The 25,705-nt window shown below is 36.0% G+C and overlaps 1 protein-coding gene across 1 annotated transcript in view; it reads left to right on the plus strand.

Annotated features, from left to right (window-relative positions):
- LOC129259668 (proto-oncogene tyrosine-protein kinase ROS-like) overlaps positions 1–25,705 on the plus strand; it is an 84,398-nt gene that overhangs the window by 37,534 nt on the left and 21,159 nt on the right. Inside the window, exons 4-31 of the mRNA XM_064098913.1 lie at positions 255–284; positions 1,994–2,054; positions 2,657–2,817; positions 3,533–3,671; positions 3,999–4,298; positions 4,919–5,083; positions 5,819–6,012; positions 6,707–6,801; positions 7,407–7,975; positions 8,318–8,527; positions 10,047–10,154; positions 10,589–10,776; positions 12,387–12,706; positions 13,327–13,380; positions 13,887–14,044; positions 14,670–14,851; positions 15,184–15,304; positions 15,821–16,062; positions 16,734–16,797; positions 18,265–18,476; positions 19,223–19,422; positions 20,491–20,789; positions 21,466–21,639; positions 22,235–22,443; positions 22,898–23,036; positions 23,865–24,103; positions 24,632–24,814; positions 25,474–25,672. Coding sequence (XP_063954983.1) covers positions 255–284; positions 1,994–2,054; positions 2,657–2,817; positions 3,533–3,671; positions 3,999–4,298; positions 4,919–5,083; positions 5,819–6,012; positions 6,707–6,801; positions 7,407–7,975; positions 8,318–8,527; positions 10,047–10,154; positions 10,589–10,776; positions 12,387–12,706; positions 13,327–13,380; positions 13,887–14,044; positions 14,670–14,851; positions 15,184–15,304; positions 15,821–16,062; positions 16,734–16,797; positions 18,265–18,476; positions 19,223–19,422; positions 20,491–20,789; positions 21,466–21,639; positions 22,235–22,443; positions 22,898–23,036; positions 23,865–24,103; positions 24,632–24,814; positions 25,474–25,672 — 5,215 coding nt within the window. The remainder of the gene's footprint in view (positions 1–254; positions 285–1,993; positions 2,055–2,656; positions 2,818–3,532; positions 3,672–3,998; positions 4,299–4,918; positions 5,084–5,818; positions 6,013–6,706; positions 6,802–7,406; positions 7,976–8,317; positions 8,528–10,046; positions 10,155–10,588; positions 10,777–12,386; positions 12,707–13,326; positions 13,381–13,886; positions 14,045–14,669; positions 14,852–15,183; positions 15,305–15,820; positions 16,063–16,733; positions 16,798–18,264; positions 18,477–19,222; positions 19,423–20,490; positions 20,790–21,465; positions 21,640–22,234; positions 22,444–22,897; positions 23,037–23,864; positions 24,104–24,631; positions 24,815–25,473; positions 25,673–25,705) is intronic.

Genomic DNA, 25,705 nt, shown 5'->3' on the forward strand with positions numbered 1-25,705 from the left:
GGACGATTGAAAATAAATTTGGTACCTAAAAATATCTACTTGTATAGTACCTATATTTATGGCTAATTTAACTAAGGCATTAGAGACTGACTCATTATGTTGTAAAATTAATTTTCCATAGACTCCTGTCCCAGCCAACAGTGTATTAAAGCGATTGATACCTGTTAACAGTATTTCTATTCAGTATTTACCATTCTCTTGCAGGTATTTAATGTCCTTTCTCAATGCAATTTTTTTTTCTTTTGCTTTTTCAGAATCAGACATATTCATCAGAGCCATTTCGGGTAGGTGAAATTTCTTTTTTAAATGTCATTGAAATACAATTTTTGATGATCAGAAATCCAAATCATATTTTTGTTTTAATCCAAATTTGTTTAACCCACAATGGGCATCCTATCATTCATGTGAACTTCAACCCCCCCCCCTCCATGAAAGAAATGAAAGATAGTTCATCAAAGTTGCCATCACTGAATCGTCAGATCTGGCAATTTGAGTGAAATCATTGTTTTTTTCATTGGCCAATAAGCGCTGATTCCTGACTGTTACTATGGCAACTGTCAAAGCTGACCATTTATTGATGCTGATAACCTTAATGAAACACCCCTGCTTCAATCCACATTGAAATCATTACTTCATTTGTGCTAAAAATAACTGGACTCATTGGATATACATTGCTAGGAGGTTTGGATGCATCATTTATAGGCCTACATCTCAAAATAAACCACTTAACACATAATGGGATTTGTTAAATCTGTTGTTTCCTTTTAAATTCAAATCTTGTGATTTTATCTATAAATCTCAACTGATCCACCATTCTTATTTTCTTTTTGCATTGCGGTGGGTCTACTAGTGTCACTTGTAACTCTGAAATTCCAACTGTTATTCCTGAAGTGAACTTCTGACCTTCAAATACATAGGGGATTCGAGATGGCATCTGTAATAGAAGCCATCATTAAAGAGTACTCTGTCATTTTTCAACATTTTGCACTGAAATTAAAATGTGTTCTTGAATCGAAATGCTGAAATTGTGACATAGTTCGAGCTATTCATTGACAGAGATATTATTTTTAAGTACTGCTATCAACTAGCTACAAACATGTACCACCATTTTTTCATAGGATATGGTTGTGAGAATACCATCAAATCATTGTGAGAGGAATAAACGAGAAGATCTTTTGATTATTTTGAGAGCTACAAATAATTCTCAAAAGAATACAAATGGCTTTCTTGGGGAGTTTCACATGGTGATATCCCACAAACCATTCCTTTAATAGGGATATTCAAGTTACTAGTACATGTATGCATGTTGGGGTGGTACCTGGATATGTTGATGGGGTAGAGCAAGTTAACCTAAAGCTGACATAATTATTTTCTCAATTATATGGGGGTGTTGCAGAATTTAATATTGACACAAAATTATTCCTTAAACTCCTATTTCTCCTTTATTACTGTCTTCTCTTCCCTCTTCTTTTTTCCTCTCTATTTTTGTTTCACTACTTGAAAAATCAAGGGGGCAGTCAACCCCTACCCCCTTTTGACCCCACCCCTGCACTCAATATCGGTATCTTCACTGATTTGCAAAACTCTTTCTTTCTTTCTGTGGTTGCATGATATCCATTCATGTTCTTCAATAGAGTATTAAAAAATAAGCTAAAAAGTTTCCTTTTCTCAAAAATATCCCCTTTATTCATTTGTAAGCTCTTGGAGAGCAGAATTTAATGTGTTTTCAATGTTGTTATTGTAAAGTGCTTTGAGCATGTTCGATATAAAAGCGCTGTATGAATATTTAATGTATGTAGGCCTACATGTACATGGAATTGAAGATGAAATATTATGCCATTCAGCTACTACATGTACATGTAGATTCTTGATCCTATATGTGCTTTAGTTTGATATTCAAGTCTGTTTTGTTGTTTCTGGAGTGAACCACTAACCCCAGGACCTAGATGAATCTTGTAGACTCACCCTCTCTCCATCAATCAATCTTTAACAGGTGCAGTATTGCCAGTCAGGTTGCCTATTTGCAGAAAATGAATACGCAGAAGAAGTGATAGGTGAGTTTCCATGGCGATGTTGTGTTTATGATTTAGTTTACCTACCAGGTGTTCATGGATACTGTATTTTCCCCAATTTTCGTAATGTCTATTATATATTCAGAATACATGTACATGTTCTTTGACTAAATGAATGTTCACCTGATGATTATCTTAATTGTTCCTTCCAAAATGTATAATGATAATAGTAATAATAATAATGATAGTAATAATGATGATGTTCTGTTGATGATGATGATGATGATAATAATAATAGAAATATTGACCATTTATATAGTGTAGTTACTATACTCTACTGCACTTGACACTTGGTATCATATTATTTCCCCGGCTGTAGCTGAGCTTCCAATTTTCTTGCTAGACCAATAACTCCATTTTCCAAGTTACAGGTGGGCGTAGTATGTGCTCGCCCCAGCAACACTCCTGTTGTTTTATGGTATTCAGTTGATTTTCCTTCTATATTAATTATAATTAACCTATCCAATTTTATATATATTGATATCATACTTTAAGATTTAGTTCTAATATTGACATATGTTTTATCTATAGGTCTATTTATGTAACCCATCAAGATTTGTCATATTCCCTATATTTTTTTTTAGGTGTAATAGGTCAGCCGTCATCCCCTCTGCCAAGTAACATAGGAACGACATCCCTCACTCTCTCCTGGACAGCGGCCAGTCATCAAGATGTTACGTACCTGGTGGAATGGAGATATACTGAGGGAGGGGGTGGGGCTTGGAATTATTACGGGTCAGGAGAGGTATGCTATTAAACAGTGTTGTTTGTAACATTACGCATGAATGGGTCTTCAATTTTCTTTGCTACATAAAAAAAAAAGAATGACACTTTTTTATTATCTTTTAAAAGCCTATGTATCCTTTATTTTACTAAGTTTGATTTTTTCTTATTTTGCAAAATAAATTGAATTGAATTTGAGATATCTAGATCATGAATTGGTACCAGGACTATTTAGATAAGTCAAACCTGTCTTTAATAGTGGTCACCTGTCCATAGTGAAAACATGTTTTCAGCGGCCTCCCAAAATGTCTCCAGTTTGAAAGGTATATATTTTTTTGTTTTATTTTTCACCATACATAACAAGAAAAGAAATTTACAAAATATAATGTTACATTGATGATAAGTAGGAACTAAGCATAAAGAAAAAAAATGTCTGAAGTGCAGAGTCCCTTAGTTAAGATTTAAGAAACTCGTTTGACTAAGACATGGCTCGAAATATGCATCCATAAAACGAGAACAAAAATAAGAGTCGCACTTTAAAATGTCCAGTTTCGTGCTGTAGAAAAGGTGTCCCTGCATATTAATCAATAAGATTGTGCGTTACATATCCTATGTGCGTCAATACTAAGCATGACTTTAAGTCGCACGTAACTCTTTGTGAAACACGCTCTCAGAAGCAACCTTGAACCCTCTGCCTTTATACTCATTTTTTTCTCTCTCTTGGTTGACATCTCCAGCCAATATCAGAGACGACGCTGGACATCACAGATCTCATCCCATACGCCGAGTATCAATTCCGCATCATCTGGGTGATCACTCCTAGACATACCCTGACGTCGCCATCTAGCAGCAGTGTGCGGACATTGCCCTCTGGAGGTAAGAATGTGTAATTTTCTTCATAGTGTGGGAAAAAAATGTCCTTATTGTTTTTACCTTTTGAACATGAATTTCAATATAAGTCACATTTCCAGTTGCCATAGATCCTTACCACAGTTAATTTTGGCCCACAATAGGTTCCTTTACTGTAGAGATATGAAACTCAGCTCAAATATTTTATCATTAGTATAATTTTCTTGTACTCGCTGAATATTTTATGATTTTTACCCCAAATCTATATGTTCTTTAACTATTTCCTCCTGTATGAAAAAGAGACTGTTCCATTCCCCTTGTTCATGCACTACTTCATTTATTTTTGTCCCCTAGTTCCTTCCACTGCTCCAACTATCACCAGCATCGTGAGCTCCAGCCCGACAACGATCTCTCTGACCTGGGACCCGCCCCCTTTCCCCAATGGACCAATCATAGGCTACGTCATTGGTGTCCAAAGCTTCCTCAATGAGGCTGGGATCGTCAAGGATGTAGGCGGATCAACGACAGAGACCACTGTGATTGATCCATCTCTGAGGGCGTCGACTCTCTACGCTGTATCCGTGAGAGCGAGGAACATGGAAGGAGCGGGAATGAGCGATACAGTCAATGTTACAACAGGAGCGGAGCCTGAAAGTAATTGAGAGTTTCATTACGTAATGTTTCTGATTCGGAATCCAGTCTTGTGGCCTGATGATGTCTTCACAATTATTCGCCATCCATTTTGGTTGTGAATTGCACTCTTTACTCGAAAAAAAAGATGGCCCTTTAAATTTCCTAATTTTTAATTGGTTGTTATCTTGATGATTAAGGTAATTTCAGATGTATGGTATTGATGAAAAAAATCATCAGTAAATGTTGCTAATCCTTCAATTTCATGTTCTTTAAAATGTCTTTCACAGCTTGATTCTAATGGATTCTGATAAAGATACTTATTTCATGTAAAGTTCATTATTCAAGGATCTTTAAGGTACTATTAACGTAACCTTATTGACAGTCTTACTCTATTTTGTTAACTCAATTGAAAACTGCATTTTCCCCTCTCAGTTTGACCCCTTCTAAGGGAGTTGGGCAGTATCCTAATAGTTGGATGGTAAATAATCATCTTCTGTCACAATTCACAAATTGTTTAATACTTCATTTGTATGTTGGTCTTTTTAGAGGCAATTTCACCATTTCGAAGGTATATGGCACTTGAATGAAAATTATTTTAAATTGCATTATTAACATAAACCATTTTCTTTTTTTTTGTATAGATCCTGGCATAGTCCCATACATTGTCATCGGTGTCACAAGTTTAAGCTTTACTGCATTCTCTGAAATATCTTCAGTCTCCTTGGTAGAGTATGGAAAGCTAAGAGATGTTGACCCTATTCCTAGTGATGTACACACTGTGGATAATGAAAACTCTACCATATCAGGTGATTACCATGCTCAATTTTTTTAAATTAATTATTTTTTTTTCATATTTATTAATTAATTAATTAATTAATTTATTAATTTATTTATTTATTTATGTATTTATTTATTTATTCATTTATTTATTTATTTATTTATTTATTTAGTTATTTGGTTAGTTAGTTTTATTTATTTATTTATTTATTTATTTATTTATTCATGTATTCATTCATTCATTCATTCATTCATTCATTCATTCATTCATTCATTCATTCATTCATTTATTTATTTATTTATTTATTTATATTTATTTATTTAATTTTTTTTTTTTTTTTTTTTTTTTTTTTTTTTTTTGGGGGGGGGGCTAGCTGTCTCCACACCCTCAAGATCACCTACCATGACGTTATTTAAGACCTTTATATATCTAACCTTCAATTGACCACTATAGTTATGTATAAACAGTATTTTAGCAAGGTATTGTTGATGTCGGCTGTTTTTCCCAAGATTTTTTTTTTCAAGCAGGGCCTGTTGCTTGATAGTTATTATTATAGTATCTTTACCATCCAATGTTAACTACCATGGTAACGATTATCATCAGCCAATCAGAATCAAGGATTCCATGCAAGTTACCGTTGCATGGCAAAGTTACCATAGTGGTAACTTTAATGCAACGGGGCCCTGATCTTTTTTAGTGTGTGGGAGGCCTTACTATTCCAATAACTTTTTCTTGATGTCATTCACATGTATGATGTGTATAGATGTCGCTGTGGACTACTGGAAAAACTTCATTTTCATCAGTGATTCTGACGGGCGAATCCACCGTCGTACCATCGACCCTGGTAACTTGACCCTTGAATCATCGGAAGTCCTTTACACCAATCAGAATGCAACTCCCACAAAGCTTGATGTTGATTGGTTGAACGACCAGCTCTACTTTGTTCAAGGAACAGAGGTAGGCTGCGTATTCTAACTGTTCATCAGTCACTTAGAACTCGATAGACACATGCATTATGTTAATGTCATAATCACATCATTTTGGTCTGTATGCTGTATTTGGACTCAATTCAAATTCTATTCTAAATTTGTGGTTTAACTATGGATAGAGCATTGGGACACTGATCTCAAACTGTAGATGTTCAGTTTGTCTACATATTTGGTGTACAGCTTATAAATAAGTGTCTCAGAATGATAAGTAAAATAGTGTTTATTCACCCTTGGGAGAGAGCACAATCAAGAAAACAAACTAGATGTATCCATAAAAGAGTTAAACCATTGAAATGGACATCAGAATACGGGTCTATATGTTTATATTGCTCATATTCCTTCCCCGTAGCAACACCTCATCAGTTTTAACAATTACAATTAACTCCTTATTTCATAAAAAAACAAAGAATCATCTGTTAGTATTTTTTTTAAATCAAAGTTTGTATAATATATTATTTACCATTAATCTCTCCATTTAAAGAGTCAAGTTAAATGAACCCCTATATGATGTCCTTCATGTATATTGTGACATAATATATCAAGTCTTCTCAAATGCCTTGTTCAATGAAAAATAGGGGGTAAGACATGTGTTAAATTCATTTGACAACGGTGATAGTAATACTAGGATAAATGTACACAATATGTTGTCTTCCTGTCCTTAGATTTTACGCTGTAATCTGAATGTCTCTGATTGTTCCACCGCTGTGGCTAATATTGGGTCTGTACCTACGGAGATGAAGGTTGATCCGTTTAGTGGGTAAGCGTGATATTTCAGATTTTCCTCGACTGAGGGTCTTTCACAATGTCAAGTCTGCATATACGATAAGCCATGCTTAAGTGCCAAAGTGCAATTTCATCGATTTATACGCAGAATAGCTCGTCCTTTGAGTGTGATTTGTTCTTTCCAATGATGTTTACTGTCCCGCACGAACTGTGGATTAAATGTGATTTTCATTCAGACTTCAATGTATGTGAATCCTCCCCCTCCCCCTCCCCCTGCTTGGTCCTGGGTGTCATTTCATAACGTAATAATTGTGACTTTGTTTATAAAGCATGTTGTTGCTAAGAAAATACAGGCAAATAATTATAAATGACATGTATTCAAGACAGAAACTGCTTGGCACTCTACTTGTATATTCTTTTTGATAAATAGTATCTTTGGATTTGACAATGTAATATCATAATCCAGTCTGTGTGGTTGCTAGAAACCTCAACTCTAGATTTCTAACTTTCTACAATCTTTTAATGATTTCATAAATGATAAATGTTTACCTTTTATTTTCTGCTTGTTTAGATTAATTAGTGAATGAAGGATAGTGCTGCAGAGTATTCAAATACTATTCTTGTCATTTTCTTGCTCAGGTATCTATTCTGGAGTGAGCGAAATGTTGGAATCCGCCGAACACCCCTGACATCCTCCACCATCAATTCCAGCGATGCGGACCTCATCATCAGTCTCCTTGACTCCTCAGCTTTCACCGTCCTCTCTGAATCCTTCCAGATACTCTATACTAACTCCACCGGCAATTCAATGCACAGCTCCTCGCTAGACGGCACCAACCAGCAAGTGATGCATGTAGCTGACGACGGATCGGTCCATCAGTTTATCAACGTTACCAGTATGGTTTACTTCAACAGATCTCTAACATGGACCTTTGCGAGAGAGAGCGGCAGTGTTGCATCTTGTATTTTTGCAAATCCGAGTTACAATTATCGGGATAATGAACGCCTTTTTTTCGAAGAGAATGCAGGGACGATCACGCAAGCTGATTTGTTCCTTTGCGTTGATGGCTACCATGGACTAGATATCTTCTACCCAACGTACCAACCAATACCTATCCCAGCGTTCCCTCCCACGGATCTACAAGTCCTCTTTACGGAAGGCACAGCAGATATCACATGGACGAGACCTTTGAGTATTCCTGGCAAAGGCAGGTTCTTTCATTCATCTTCATATTTTATGTTTTTTTAGAAATATTCTTTGAGAAATCATTGTACTCCAAGATCTGTTTCATTTTTTTGTCTTAAGAAGCAGCCATTTCAATCAGTGATTCTGATGGCCAAATCCAGTCTTGAACCTTGTATTTTCAGAAGGTTTGAACTCCATCTAGATTAATCAAGTTTGACAAGTGATATATTATTTTAAAGTCTAGGTATTGCTTTTTCAATATGTATAAGAATCTTAAAATTAGTATTGGCCATTTTATGTGGGTTTGTATTGTATTATTGAAAAAAAAAGATATATGTAAATCCTGCATTTATCCATCCTGTAGGGGAGGCAGCATGGGAGGAGTGGCTTTATGAAATCATATTAACCAGTCCTCAAATTGGCAACACAATAACTCTCACTGGTCTACAAAAAGATTCAGCCCTAATTGAGAACCTCAACGCAAGCACTGAATACTCAGTCCAAGTCCGGGCCTATTCTATAGCTGGTTCTGGCCCTCTATCGGACACATTTTCTGGATCTACGCTCATTGAAGGTAGGTGTAGACAGCTTATACCTACACAAATTACAAAGATACTTTCTTCATTATATTGTTCCTATGGACCTAGATTATGCCATGATAATATCCCATATGTTTCGTTGCTATTCTATGTATGGAGTTCCCACTATAAAGTGCAGATTGAAAATGTTAAAGTTTCAAACTGATTTTCAATACTAGTACATGAAGGAGATTTTTCAAACAGTGCTAATGCTCCAGAGTCTAGTCAATCAGATGACCCCAGCAAGACATTTTGTCTTCATGCTGTGGTAGTGAACATTGACCTTTGTTGTTCAGGATGTCAAAAATGGCTTGTGTCAAAATGAGAGAAATAAGCAATTTGAAATTAGCTGTGTGGATATGTATTTATACAGTGCGTATCAAAAACAAGTTTAGACTTAAAAAAATCCTATAAAATTATACATTTGTAATATCCTGAAAATTGTTCCCCTTGTTAACATTGGTACAGATCCATTTAAGGAAATGACGATATAACTATCAAAAAATATATCCGCTTTAGTGAGCACCACTTACTTTTGAAAAGTTAGTGAAAAATGATTTGTGCAGAACTTTGAAATAGTTATGGGAATAAAAGTAGACCTTAATCATGAAGAACGCATGGAATTTAGCTAGTAAAATTGATTTGAATATATCTTTTACCTTTAACTTGTTTCCTTGCCCAAAACACTTCAAAGTGTGCATTGCACCCCACCCCACTCCCCCACATAGCGAGGCCATCGTAACGATATTTGCTTTACACAGAGCTGTGATTTACATGAAATGGCGTAGGCTTGATTTTTATTTTGTTAATCATTGTCAAGCTTGGGAAAAGTGTGGAGAAACAAGTATTACATGAAAAATGAAATGTAAACCCACTTTAAATGATAAAAACTTACTGAAAAAATGCTGGAGATGTCTGATATAAACTTTTGTTCAGATTCAGGTTGTGCTTACTAAGTGTTGAAATTTCACTTTGGGTGGCAAAATTGTTACAAAATGCTTGAATGTATCCGTTTTATTTCAATTGACTAAAAGTGCAAGGGAAATGTATGAGAAATGTTTCGCAGGGTAAGTTTGATTTCACCCTTTCCCCTTGACACAGCGTGAAAACAAGCATTTCTGCGAGCTTTACAAAAATGGACAGTGCTCACTCAAGTGTAACATTCTGTCAAAACTTTTACTTTCATTGGATAGATGAGACCTAACCCCAAGAATATATGTGAAAAAATTACCCACATGTTGTATATTTTTTAAATCCCAGGACTTTTTCAAAGTGTAAACTTTTTTTTGATACGCACTGTAGTACTTCCAACCAAACAATTGCATTGTATGTTTGATGTATGTGTCAATTCTGGAAAGTAATTTCAATTTTTAAATCAACAGCCATGTCCCTGTGGCCCTTGCAGTCTCAAGCCTTTACAAACTTAAACCCATTCAGTACTACATGTAGGCCCTTGATAATTTGTGCTAGGTTCTAATGGAAAGTCTGTGATATTAATGAATTTGATCTTGACAGTTGATGTGGAGCCATACTTGTTACTTGCTAATGCTACTGATGTCTGGTGGAGTCGTCTAGATGGCAATGGAGAATCATGGCTCTTATCACCCACTGCAAACATTAAAGGTATGGTGTTTCTCGTGATTCTTAGAGTAACTTTGACTTCTTTTAAAATCTAATTCCTATGAGGGTCATTGGATTACTGTTTTAGTGCAATTTTAACATTATTTAAACGTTATGACACAAGAGAATCCATCAAGGAGGTAAAAGATTCACAGCATTAAGTTTCGGTTTGTTTATATTTTGATCAGAATAGAATTCTGAACTTCAATTTTCTTTCAGTTGTTCGTCCCACTTGATAACCAGAGAGGATTTTAATTTGTGCAATTAATATGGGCTTATCATAAGGCATGGTCATTTTCACACCAGCTTTCCCAACCACTTTGTTTTACCTGTATACAGAAATAGAAAGGAAATAGGCTGATTTCTGCATTCATTGTCATGGCCAAAATGGCTAGTAAAATTCTATTGAACCCATTATTCTCTTTGTTTTTCACCAGATATTGACTGGTACCAAGGCTATTACATTTGGAGTTCTGCGATGGGTGACCTATACAGGTCAGCAGAGGGCGCTGTAACAGATGATCAACTGACCTTTGACCCATCAGGGGTCAGTAGTTCAGTTGATGCAATAGCCGTAGACTGGCTTAGTGAATTCCTCTATTGGTCTGATCCAGACTTGAATCAGGTAAATAATAAATGGCAAGTTTTAATATGATGGTGACAAGAATTTCTTTGGAAAATCTATTGGAAGAGAAATAAACCAGCAGCCTTAAAGGGGAATCCAACCCAAATAAAAAATTGTTTTTATAAGGAAAAGAAAAATCAGACAAGTTGATAGGTGAAAGTTTGAACAATATTGGACAAACAGCAAGAAAGTTATGAATTTTTAAAAGTTGTAAATATTGGTAATCACTGTACCCATGGAGACTTCAAATTGGCTGCATATGGGATGTCATAGTGATGTAAGGCAAGGACTACTCTTCCATGTACTCCAATTCATATTATGGCGAAAATGTGATTTTTTTTCCCAAAAGTTTTATTTCAAATTAATATTTTTCTTTCATGAGGACATAAAACAATATACTACCTGGGTTATATTTAGATTACTGCCCCAGGGGAATGGGTACTTGGGAGAAAACCACTAATCCCTGATAATAAAGTACATGGCCTATGGGAAAGTTGTCCTTGCCCCTTGTCATAATTTACTTATCCAGTTGCCAATTTGAAATCTACATAGTATTAGTGATCTCAATTTTAAAGCAGCTATAACTTTCTTATTGCTTGTCCGATTTCTTTCAAACTTTCACCATTCTGTTTAATTTATTTTTCTCCTTCCCAACACAACATTTAATGGCCAAGGCTGGATTCCCCTTTAATAGTGCTATCTCAAGTCCTCAACTTCTCACAACAGGGGTCCGTTTCATAAAGAGTTACAACTGTTGTAACTTTGCCATTAAGGCAACTACCATGGTAACCTTGATTCTGATTGGCTGCTGAGCCCTGTTACCATGGTAGTTGCCATAATGGCAAAGTTACAACAGAAAGTCTTTTATGAAACGGGGCCCCTGGTTAGCAACACCATTCTGAGCTGTGTAGTCTTGTTATATATGCCCACTTGAATGATAAACACTCATTCACCTCTCAATACATTTATACCACACTAATTATGTTACCTAGTAGCAAAAGGATTACTTTCCTTTCAAAAACATATTAGTTTCTCTGTATGAATAAAATTCATTCTCTGTGTAATTTGGTGGTTATTTTATAATACATGCAAAATGTTGATCAGTTCACTCCCTCTTAAACACTTTCTCTCCATTACAATAAGATTCCTCTTTCTGAGGCAAATAAATGTACACTTTTATGTAAATCAGTTATAATGTAGAATATTGACACATTCACAAGGTCAATAAAAACATAAATGTCATCAGTATATTGGGTCTTTTAAAAGATTTTATAGCTTGGTTATTGGCTTTGTCAAATAGAGTATCCATTTCTGATTGGAATCACATGATGACATCACATCACATTGGCATTCTGCTAAAAAAAGGACGGCATGGTGGTTAAAGTTTTCCTTCTCATTTTCTTGTACTTTTTTTTTTTTTTTTTTTGTTTTTGTTTCAATTAGTATTTGTTATCCTAGTAATGGAGGGGTTTCATGCCATACATTGATTTGTTTCGAGGAGTAGGAAGGCAAAAAAAAATCATTCACATATAGTCCATGTTTGATGCCGTATTAAATTTAGAATATGTTAAGTTATTTGTTTTGTACTATTGATAAACTTTTTTCTGCAGATACTGCGTGGAAGATTATCCAACCAATCGTCCACTGTAACATCCCAAACCACCATCAACGCTTTTGCCAGCAACGTCCAGGATTTGGCCATCGACTCGGTCCAGGCCTACATCTACTGGACAACGTCCTCGTCTGTTGAGGGCTCAAGACTGAATGGAGAGAGCCCTCTGGTGTTCTACGAGAGCAGTGGGCTCTCGTTGGACGTCATTGCTGGATTGTCCCTTGACCTTGATGGCGGATATGTCTATTGGTTTGTTGTTTCCAGGCAGAACTCGGTGGAGGAGCTGAAGTTGTTCCGTGCCCAGCTGGCAGGGATAAGGTAGTTGTCATAGAGATTTGGCAGGGGAGGGATGGAAAGAATAAGTATAGAGAATTAAAAAAGGTTGAAGCCAAAATATGAGGCTTAGAACAGGATGGGCCAATGTTATCAGAAGGAAAATGGAAATGGCAAATAGAGGATAAAGAGAGGAAAGAGAAGAAGAAATAAATGGAAGAAATTGAAAAAATAAGAGAAGTAAGATTTGAAAAAAAAATCACAGTAGTAAATTATAATCTTGCCATGGAAATATTTATGGTCATATAAAATGTTCGCTGGGAGAACCTGTGTGCACATAAAAAATGTTAAACATGAATATGTAATGATATAATCTGTGAATTCATATGACACAATTACAATTTAATTTCTCTTTTCTACTCCCATTTGTATATCCTTATTTATACTTTCTTTAATTTTAGATCACTGCGTTTTTACCCAAACTACTTTTTACATCCAACATTTCACAAAATTTTATCTTCACAAGTTGTTCACTATTTACTCCTTCATGCATGCTTGCTTCTTCAATTTCATATTTTGAGTTTATTTTGAGTTTTCACCTATACCTCCATTTCCTTCCTGTTTTGTGTCCGTTTCCATGGTTACCCCTTCCCATAATACAACAGCCCTGATCCAATGTCAACGACAGAGGAGATTGGCGAAGTGCTCTCAGAGACAACGTAAGTAAACATTTTAATCTAATTAATTTATGTGTCTTTATGACAATATCTTTTTCAATTTTAAGTTTCAATATAAATGGCAAAAGATATTGACTTCATTGCCCAGTCTTCAATGGAAAATAAAGATTGTTATGTTCTAATGATTTTTTCTTCTCATTTGATTTGTTTCTTTGCCAAAAACTGTACAAAAAATTTACTTTTTTTGTAAAGCTAGTATTAAGCAATTACATAGTGCCGTCTATCTATTTTCCTATTAAGACTTGCCTTTTATTTCTGTGACTTTGATGATTTGAACTCTTGACCCTGTCTTTAAGAGGCTAGGGTCTGAACCACCATACCGTGAAGCTTCCAATAAATATTTAAGTACAATGCAATTTCTCTCTCTTTTTTTATTCTTTTCTTTGCTTTTGAAAAAAAAAAATATCCTGAGGTTGTTTGTGATTGTTAAAAAGCAAGGAATGGTTTGACATCATTATCAACTTTGACCTTTGACCTTGTGCTTTCAGGAGCCTGGCACTGCATTTCTACAGCTCCAAACTCTTCTGGATCAACAGCCAATCTAGAGTGGAAGTCAGTGATGACCGTGGCCAGAGACCAGCCTTGCTTCCAGCTACTGATGTCCAGGCATTGACCGTTGTACAGGACACACTCAAACCTTTACCAGGTATAAATATACAATATCTGTTCATTGTATTTATTTATTGATTTGGTTTGATTAAGGCAAATGTACAATGATGATGATGATGATAATGTTTTCCTTTTATTTATGTTTATGACTATGATTATGTTTCTTGTATATGTATAATATGCATTATGTAGTGCCTTGAGTGATGATTCATTAGAAAGTGTGTATTATAAATAATTATTATTGATGTTGTTGTTATTATTTTTATAAAAGAGCATGTTTATAGCAACAGTTATCAGTAAGAAACATCCAAATGTGCTGGCTCCCACATACAGTTGTTAGAAAAGATCAGCTTTTGAAGGTCTTAGTTCAGATTTGAAGGTATCAAGGTTGTTACAACAGAAATGTTGGATTGGTACAAAATCCCAATTAAAAAGTAAAGAGAGAGCTCTATCACTAATATTTTGTTTAAATGGGTACTGATATATCATACAATGGAACAAGTATAATTAACATGAGGCCAAAGCTTTTACAATGTATTCTTGACAGATTGAAAACCACCCTTTCTTGTAAATTCTCCAGGTACAAACATTACTATAGGTTCATTTACAGCTTTAGATATATTTGGCAATGATGTATCGATTGTCCTTTTCATTATTCACAGAGGGTTACAGCGAGCGCCCAACTGTAGTGGCCCAAGAAATCCCATCTTCTTCTATCCAGGTCACAGGTTCATGGGATGACTTTAACATCACATGGCAGGCTAGCACAGAGGTCACTTACGGAATCGTGTTTTACACCATAGCCGTGGTAGCTCCAGAACAAACTTATGAAGAGACTGTTCAGGTGACTACAATGCAGTTAAATCCTGGATTTGATATTTTTATTCTTTATAGTACTAAGTCTTAATTTGATTGATTAAAACTTTATCTTCAAGTAATTAGGTTTTACATTTTGCTTCAACAGCCTTTCAATGCTGCTTTGTATGGTATGAAATAATTTTTTGTAAACCTGTCGTTTATTAGATGAAAACTTCCAATCAAATTCATTTTATCAACTTCAGAAAGTAACATATTTTGATAAAAAATCTAAGTATGAAATGATGAACTTAATATATCACATTTGTATTCATTACACCCTCTGCACTCATGAATACCATCCTTTATTTCCCTATTCAGAGTCCTTTTTATAACATCAGAAGCCTGGCACCGTTCCAGTCTCTTGGCATCACAATCAGTCCTTACACCTACTGGGCCACGACGCCTCAAACGGCCGCTCAGATGATATCACCCATGTCAGGTTCGTCTAAAATTACTCTGAACCCTATTTCACAACACTTAAATATCAATGTCAAGTTACAAGCTTTTGAAATGGTTTCATTTGATTGGTTGAGCAAAAATTCTGTCATTCAATTCTAGCATTTTTTGATGATATGAAAAAGAGGCCTCACAAATTTGTTTTTACCTTGAAGGGTGTTTTTTTTTGTTGTAACATTGTTTGATTGTAGTGAATTATTCTCAAATTGTATGTGAAATTTCTGTGAGCTGACATTGCAATAGAATGAAATTTTCTCCCTGAAAATATTAAGTTATATAAAGTATACATGCAGAGTATTTTTAACAAAAGGGAAAACCAGTAAGACTTGTCTGGTTGAAACCTGGTATTGAAACCTACCTTACTTTCTGCATACAGTTGGATGTTGACGCACTTAATATGCGATATCAACTATTTTAAAGAATTTGAATTCATAATCTTATTCCAAAGCTTATTTTTCATTCTGTTTTAGATATTGATCATATCTTTTAATCTCTCCAGTGCCCTCTGCTCCTCTTGACCCAAGAGCCTTTGCTTTAGAGTCCACTGACATCATGGCTGGAACCACAGTGTATTCAGCTGAATTTCGCTGGTCCCAACCTGCAGAGATCAATGGTGTTTTTGAAGGGTATTCTGTGTCTTGGGGTACTGATGCAGAGCAGCTAACTATGTTCAATGTCAGCCAAGATGTCACTGTGTATACATTCTCCAACCTAACAGCTAATACAACTTATTTCTTTCAGGTGAGAAGATCACACAAATTTATTTTGAGAATACTAGAAACGATCATAGGGTTATATTTTGTGAAAATTCATAGAACCCCCAAAAGGCCAGGGTCCCGTAACACAAAGGTTAGCGATTTATTGTATGCTTTATTTTTATGATTAATTGTACATTGTAGTCAATGCAATTAATTGTAAAAAAAAAAATGTTGTACACTAATTGCTAAGCTTTGTGTTATGGTCCCCAGATCTTCTGTAGTGTGGCTATTTCTTAAACTACTGTTCATTCAAAAATTACATTTGGCGTTGAAGCCAGTGAGCAATTCATGATGGATCATTTCATGCTTTGGTTTTACTTACGCCACTGTGCCCCTATCTTTTCTTTTCTTTTCTTCTCTTCTTCTTTTTTTGAGGTGAATGGTAGATACTCAGCATGCCGCAATCATCTATATATACAAATGCAGCAGTATATTTATTTTTAGATAAAAAAACAAAGACATCCCAACCAAACAAATGAAAATGAAAGAAAACAAAGAATTCAAGAAAAATTGAACATGAATAACTTTTTTAGATGTAGAACATATTGAAAAATATATCTTAAGATATATTATTATGGAATGTTGGAACTAAGTAATGATTAATATTCAAATATTAAAATTTTCATAATTTTATTCCTTATTTGAACCATGAAGGTGGAAGGCTTTACATCCATAGGTAGTGGGCCGGCAACGGACCCAGTCAGTATCACCACTGGAGGTAAGATATGGTATCCTTAAAGAATCTTTTCACTCTTATTAATATTACAAACATGTGATTCTTTGAATCTGGAGATTACGTGAACAGGGCCCATTTGCAGAAAAAAACTTGTTACAACCAAATGCAATTTCAATCACACCTTAATTTCAGCCAATAGGAAATGCACATTTGGAACTTATGTTTGATTACTAGTAACTTTGTAAGTTTTTTTTTTTCCTCTCTAAACTGAGCCTCTAAAATGGAGATGTATTACGACAGATTTCAATTCTTATTACTGAAGAGAAGATAAATCCGTTCATATGGAATTGCTATTATCAGGGGTGTGAGAGTTCAGATTTTTATCTGATTTCAGATTTTTTTTTTTTGATTTTCAGCTTAATTTCAGCTTATTTTTGGCTTTCCTTTGTACAAAAAGTATGGGAGCTCTTTCTATTTCAGACTTTTTCAACACTCTTCAGATTTTATTTGTGACCACTCACACCCCTGTATTATAGAAACGGAGAACAGTTTCACGTCTGATTCAGGATGTTTCTTCACCTCATCTGAATTGGTGAGAAATTGTCGTTGCCACTTGGCGCCGATATACAATCGATGTTATTGTCTTTGAGACGTTGAAGAATTTTCCGGATTACTGGATTGTAGATCCGTGCAAGCTTAAGAAGCGTCCCGGATCGTACGTGAAACTGTTCATTTCAATAATAGTTGGTCCAGATGAACAGATATATTTTCTCTTTAGTAATTTGACTTTCTTCCTGGATGAATCGAAACATCAGTTTCAATTTCAATTCTGATTTTGAGTTTCATTTCTCCAATCTCTTAGTTTATCTCTTTCCTCTTCAATCCTAATTCTAACTTTAAAGGTATTTGTTTTCTTCATTTCTTCCCTTATCCGTGTTATTTCTTTACCTCATTTTAAATCTTTTGAATATTTTTCAAGCTCGAGATTATTCAATCTCATTTCAATTTGAGTAATTATTTACTCCAGCTTATCCCAAAAGGAGGAGCCGTGGTGTAGTGGTTCTGACTCTCGCCTTGTAAACAGAGGGTCGTGTGTTCGAATCCCACCGCGGTCTGGCGTCCTTTGGCAAGGTGTTAATCCACACTTTGCCACTCTCGACCCAGGTGCTAAATGGGTACCCGGTAGGATGTGAAAGTCATTGTAGCTTGTCCAGTACTGTGCGCGCCTCACCGGCGACTGACTGGAATACTCCCCAGGGAGTGGAGGATGTGCACACATTGTTGTGTGCGGGAATGACTGATTGAATCCGATGACCGGGGTAATGATATATCTGTAAAGCGCTTAGACACGTTGTTCCGATGTATTAAGCGCTATATAAAAAAAAAAAAAAAAAACGAATTTACCACTGATGAACAGCAGAGGGGTCCAATATTTGATTTTATTCTGATTCTATTTCAAATCAATCAAATTTCGCAAATTAAACCAAATATGATTCTTTCCATATGCAGTATCTCCACCCCCACCTACCATAGTGGTGAGCAAAGGGAATGCAGGAGTGACATTGACTGATACTGATACTAATGAAGAGATATCACTTCTTGGTGGTACAGCGGTCACAGTCATTGCCTTTGTTGCCAGCGAGGAAAAAGTTTTCTTTGTTGAGTCTGCCGGGGATCGAGAGATCTATAGCAGCAAATTGGATGGCACAGAGCGTGTTGAGGTGAGACGGTTAATATCAAAGGTCAATTTCTTTAAGTAATCAACTGTTATGTATTAATCCCCATTTTTCTCTATTTTTTACTTCACTTCACAAACTGTTTGAGCCAGAGAAGATTACAAGTCTTTAACCAAAAATACAAGACAAAATCACTTCTAGAAGATTCCACACTGAAGTGGTCGGACATAGCGTACATACCTTCACCAAGGGAAGTCATTGTATAGATGTAGAATTTGTATCCAGCTTATGTTCATGTTGGCAATTTAAGAAACACATTCTTTAAATATAGGAAGATGTATACATACATAAAAGTTGATTGCTCAGCAGTAGGGTCAAATATATTTTAAAACAAAACATTTGCAATGTCTTGGAATGCCATCTTTGTATCTTGTTTGTCAACAATATAATGAAGTCAATATATTAGATACAGAATAATTGCTTTACAAGAGTAAACTGCTTTGTTTTATAAGAGTTAACTGCTTAGAATACAAATTCAAATGATGAGAAAAAAAATCTTTTGCAATACCTCAGAAAGCTATCTCTGAAGCTGATTATTTATCAACACTAAATCATGGTGCTTTGATGTTATTTTAAGGGCAATGATGATAAAAAAAACCACAACATTTTAATAAACAGAGGCCCACAATAAAAAGCTTAGCAACCATCATAAAACATATTTAAGATTTATTGCATTGACTACAATGTACAATCAATCATGGAAATCAATCAAACTATACTTGTCATATCAGCTTCTTGAGCTAGGCAATCAGGTGCCTTACCAAGCAGGGTTTGTCGTCGACTGGATCTCACAAATACTGTACTGGAGTGATAATACTGCCATCTATAGTTATGATTCTACTCTCCCTGCTACCATGGCAACCATGGAGATGTTGTACACTGCACCAGAAGGCAACACAATCCAGGGAATCAGTGTGAATCCTTTTGGAAGGTGAGTCTTTTTTCCTATCTTACTCTAATCGCTGATGTGGTTTACGGTACACCATGTGGAGTGTTATAAAAACAGTGGAAAGAAGAAGAAAAGGAATTGGATAGGCGAGAAAGTGGAGATTGAGAGTAGAGTATTCTTTTCTTGAATGTAGTCCTGAAAAGGACTGTAAACCAGAAGAGATTGATGAGTTGAAAAAACAGCTTGAGTAGTAGGATGGATGAGGAGATGCTGGCTTAAGTCGGCGAGTAGAGATGATGAGTAGAAGCAGTAGAGAGACTCGACGTTTCGGGTAGGTCGACTATCCGTCTTCAGGAGTGTTCTGGTTTACAGTCCTTTTCAGGACTACATTCAAGAAAAGAATACTCTACTCTCAATCTCCACTATCTTGCCTATCCAATTCCTTTTCTTCTTCTTTCCACTGTTTCTATAACACTCCACATGGTGTACCGTAAACCACATCAGCGATTGTACATGCCACCATGCAAACCTTCAAACAACATATATCTTACTCTATTTCCCATCTCTTCACTTTTTCAACAACAAAGAACAGCACACTATCTTTGTTTTATATCAATTCCTTTCTTTGTCATTTCTAATTCTAGAAAATAATGTGGCATTTGTAATTGCCTTATGTTTTTGGAACCAATTTCCTAAAATCTAACGCAACTTTACTTTAGTTGTCCTATGATGAAAAAAAGTATTTGAAATCACATATTAAATTTGCTTTATGCCTTAAAATATGTTTTGTATCCTATCCACTGAAAATGCTGTTTTTATACTCCACATTATTCCATGTACAGTATGCGTTTGACCCATCAAGTCACTTGTAATGTATTCATTTTATTTTATGCTTATCATTTCAATCATGTTGGGCAGAAAACAAAATTATCTTACAAATAATTGTGATTAGGCTATTATAGACTTGTGCAAATTGGTTCAGTGCTACTTCCTAACAACAAATGAAAAAAATACAGTATTTGCATAGTATTATACCAGGTTTTTGAAGGGCTGTGTTTATGTATACATGAATGAAGAACATGCTATTTTATCTCTCCTTAATTCATATAGCACTTTAATCTGGACTGAGACCACCCAGACTACTTCAGTCCTAATGACCTCTGACCTGAACGAGTGGGCCCCCACCCGACTGTTTGGTGCCACAAACGGCCAACGGAGGAAACGAGCCACTGAGAACTGCACGTGCTCAGAGAGCTTGACCCCTGAGTCAGCAGTGTATATTGACAGTTCAGACCCGGAGGCCCCTACCCTCTTCTTTGTGGATTTGACCTCAAATGACCTTTGGACCTTTGACCTTGTAGGATGCCAGTGTCAACGTCTCTTTGAGGCAGCATCACAAGCTCAATCAGGTAAATTGATCTGGAGATTGGGAGAAAGATGTAATATCCTTTTTTGGTCCTGTTGCATGTAAAACTAAATTAGTAACTGTATCTCTGCCAGGTTACAATACATTTTCTCTGGTGAAAATTGCTCCGCTCTAAATTCCACACACTAATCAAATGACCAACTTCAACCCTGGGTTTAACACTATACCCTACCCTTAACCTAACAAAACCGTATTGCAACCCCAACCCTAACCCTACATCTTGGACAAAATTAAGCCTGGAGCAAATCTTGGAGCAAATGTCATGCCACCATTCTATCAAGAGTTCATTTTATGCAATGGGATCCAGGAAAGCTGAAAATTATAACTTCTGTCAGTGAAAAAAATAGTCCAATAAATACATTTAGAGGATTATGGAATAGCTTGGAAATTTGAATATAAAGACTAAATGATAAAAACTTGCAGATAGCACACATGCAAAGCTGACCAGTATATGCCCTCAATATTATCACATTGTACGAACAAGGTCATTAAAGCAATTGATATGTAGCATCTAGGACCTTCTTGCAGCGGGCTGACAAGAACTTGATTATAGTAGTCGTTGTGTCATTACCATATTTTCCCCATTTTTGAGGCATAATTCTTTGTTTTACATGTATTATCATGAAAACACATGTTTTATTTTGTTGTGGTTAATACAGGTCTCCCTCCGGACACACTCTCTGTTGATACTAGTCGTGTGTATTGGTCAAACACTGCTCAAGAGATAGTAGCCAGTATTGACAAGCAGACTGGTGCTGATTTTCAGGCCCAGACTGGACAGACTGATGTGAATTTTGTACTGACATATGGTACCAGTCTTCAGCCTTATCCAGGTATGTAGCTGACAGTGATTTATCAGACACTTTATACCGAAAATACTTCTTTAACAGGTTGCCAATTTATGAGAGGTAATCTCAATTCCTTGAAAGCGTCAGCACTAAAAACAGTAACTGGAGTTAAAGCTTAGGAAAAACATAATGCACCTCTAGATAGGCAAGTTGACAATGGGCCACTTATGTAAAGTTATGTATATTATACAATTTGGTTCATTCCATAACCTAAGTTCATATGGAACTCAAATGCAATGCATTATTCAAAAGACCCTTCTTATGGCTGACGTAAGATTCATATGTTGGAAACAATATCAAACTGGAGGATACAAAATGATAAGAATAGATCACCAGTGTCAGTGGCAGATCCAGCTAGGTTGGACAAAATACCATTTAACAGGCCATATAGGGTGTTTCACAATGGTCGGCCCCTCTAAAAGTATTGAGTCTAATCTGCCTGGATCTATTATTTTTTTTGCTGCATTTTAATGATACATGGTATTCATTTGAAAGAAAATCATCCGATTATGGACTTCAAATCTCTGTTGAAATCTAACTTTTATCATTCGTCATCTTTACTCTTCTAAATCTTTTGCAGCTCCTGAGTGTCTTTCACCATCAGACTATACTGATACTACACAGCTGTCCGATGCAGGAAGTGATAGTTTGACGGTGACCTTTGACCCTGTGACAGAATGCGAGGGAGTGAGCACTGCAACGGCTATCTATACCGTGAGCTATGCAATAGTGGACAGCGAGACATCGGACCTGAACTGCAGTAGTACCAACCTCACATGCAATACAATGGTAAAGGATGGTCGTTGAGATAGTGAAAGTTTTGGTGTTTGATGAGGATGGTGGTGTTCATTTAGTTGACAAAGATACAGAGGAAGAAAAGATGATGAACGTGGTGTCTGTAATGATGATGAAGATGATGGGTTGATGATGAATGATTTTATTTCAAATGATAATGCTCTGCCACTAATATACAATGAAGATGATTTTTATTGTGATTAGTGTGATGATGATAATGATGATGATAATGATAGTGATGGTGTTTATGACAACAGAGATGTCTACGATGATAATGAGGAGGAGGATAAAAATGAAGACGATGATAATGGTGATAACCATGATCTTGACATTGATGTTACAGCGAGATGCTAGTAATGACGATTATACTATACATGTACCCATTCGTAAACTGACAGTAACTATGCTAATGATGATTTCATTCTCATTTCATCCAATGTTCTTCCAGGAGACCACATTGAACCAGGCCACCCTGGAGGACTTGGAACCCTACACATTCTATGTGACTCAGGTATCTGTAAGGAACTTCTACTCCATGGGATCACCTGTCCTAGGTCCTGTAGCCATCCATAGGACTACCCCAGGAGGTAAGAAGGAAAGGGGTCTCATTTCATAAAGACTTGTTATGGTAACAAATGCACGATTTCTGTAACAAATTCACTATCAGCCAATCAAATTGAAGGATTTTAGTAGCTTTTAACTTTTATTGCAAATTTTTTATGATAGCAAGTTTGATGAAATGAGCCCAAGGTTTATATTCACTTGGTCTACCCCTCAAATAGTTTGATATCACAAGGGATAAACCCAATCGCCCGTATTCTGAACTTGAATTTCATCCAAACTTTGGTTTATAGTTGTAGTTTTACTATGGATAACCACTTTTTGACAAAATCTTTTAAAGTTCTGTAAGGTATTTGAATGGCATGATAGTTGATTAGCACCGACAGGTATTTCACCTGATTCAATAGACTGTGTATTGTGAGCGAAGTCGCAGTGCGCATTAAAAACTCACTTGAACTGTTAGAGCTTGTGTCAAGATGTCGTTCTGTTTTAGCTGAGTATATTATAAGCACAGGTTTAACTTTTCAGCTTATTTGATACTCATGTCATTCATTAACTCCTCAGAACAATAATTGAAATATTTTTCTTCATTATCAAATAACGAGGATAAAGTAAGATAAATAAGAATCACTCGATGTGAACAGAATTTTTAAATTTTTGGCTTCCCATAATTTTAGTACAGAGTTTTACTTTGGTCGAAGTTAAACTGGAATTCAGAATAAGGGCCATTTTGTTGACTATTAATGTGGGTCAATGATGGTTTTATGTTTATAAATTGATTTCATGTTGTAACCCACATAAATTCCTCTGATTATTTATTATCTTTAGTTTTGATAATTATTTCTTGCCTGTAGTACCCTCTGCTGCATTGATGGTAGCTGTCACCGTCCTAACCCCATCTGAAGTCAACGTGGTCTGGTCGCAACCTCTTGAGATCAATGGTCCGCTGGATGATCTAAGGTTCCGAGTCAAGTATTCGACAGATACCCAAGACTTCAGGACTGGCTATGTTGATGGTCCGGACGGTGAAGATGGACGATATTCCCTGATGATCATGGATGGTCTAGCTGCTGCTACTGAGTATACTTTCACTGTGAGTTTGTAGAATTTTCTTGTGAAAGCAAGACTTTGATAAATAAGATATTGATGTTTTAGCTGAAGATGGGGAGCACAGTCAAACTTAACAAACTAATGGGGGATCAACACAAGACACAACCTCTCTCTTTGTTGTCTGTTGTTTAGGATTTTAACCCATGAAGACTTTCATTTTCTCTAAGTTAAATTATGTCCTAGGTTTTGGGGCATGTCCTTGGGATAGATTTACATGTCCCTTCTCCTAAAATGAAAATGAAAACTAACTGTTTAGCTATAACACACTTTAAAGAATCTTCCTCTCTGTTCTAAAAGAATTTAAAAAGAAATTCCAATTGTAGTAGTTAACACTTTTTATTTTCAGCCATTTACTTTGTAACTCAATCCATAGGTCATATAAGTAACAGTAAGAAAACAAATCCTTCCATGATTTAGTATAACTCTACAAATTGATATTCAGTCAGCCAACCAACCAACCAACCAACCAATCAATTAATCAATCCTTTTCTTATCTTATTCTTTTTATCAGGTTGAATCCTACCAATCAACATTGCCGTCCAACATGTTCAGCTCCAGTGGGACAGAGACCCAGACCACCTACCAGGAGCCAGCCATGGTTGAAGAGATCTCAAAGACCAGTACTACCCTCACGGTCTCTTGGATATCTCCTGATGATGATAGTGTCATGTATCATTGGATCCAGTTCAAAGAGGTCAGTTTTGCGTTATAACGATAAATATATTAGTGAAACAATCAACAACAAAATGAAAGAAGAGGACTGACAGGAGCTGTAGAACAAGGGGGGGGGGGAGTAAGGGCCTTTAGCGAGTTCAGCCCCCTCCCTGCACAATTTTGTCTAATAATAGTGTACAAAAATGTAAAAATGACCTTCAGGGCCCCATGACACAAAGATTATCGATTATCACTAATTTGAAAGAACAGTTCTAATTGGTTCGTCATCAGTCTACTGAGCAAAATGGGCATGCAACAATGATCTTGATAGGCATTTCATTTAGAGATTGATAGCTAACCTTTGTCTGACAGGGCCATGATTGTTTTTTTGTTTGGTCAGCCCCCCCCCCCCTTCATAACCATTCCACTGGCCCTGACTGTTGTATTTCACTTCTCTCCAATAAGATTTTCATTTGCATTTTGAGTGAGTGGCAGATACACCATATACAGTCCATAGTTTGATTATTCTGGAGATTATCCAGTCAAGCATAGTTTGTATAAATGTTATATTGGTTATGAAACATATCAGTAAGTTTGATTTTCTATAAGGGTTAGAGCATGAGTAGCACTATCATGCTTGATGATTTAATATACCTGATATGCTGTCTAATGAAGTCAAACCTATGTTTTTTCCTTCAGACGTCATCTTCGGAGTGGCAGGACGCCCTCATGGGCAACACGACCTCAGGTGTCCGTTACAACGTGACTATTGGTGAAGGGGAAACAGACCCGCTACTCCCATATACTGACTACGAGGTCCGCACTAGGGTTCTCTACAGATCTGGTCAGGAATATGAATACCCTCGTAATGCAGAGTTTTTATCATCGAGAACTGAATGTAAGTATAGTACTGTTATTGTAGGTATGATCA

This window comes from Lytechinus pictus, chromosome 4 (assembly GCF_037042905.1).
Source record: "Lytechinus pictus isolate F3 Inbred chromosome 4, Lp3.0, whole genome shotgun sequence".
NCBI classification, from domain to species: domain Eukaryota; kingdom Metazoa; phylum Echinodermata; class Echinoidea; order Temnopleuroida; family Toxopneustidae; genus Lytechinus; species Lytechinus pictus.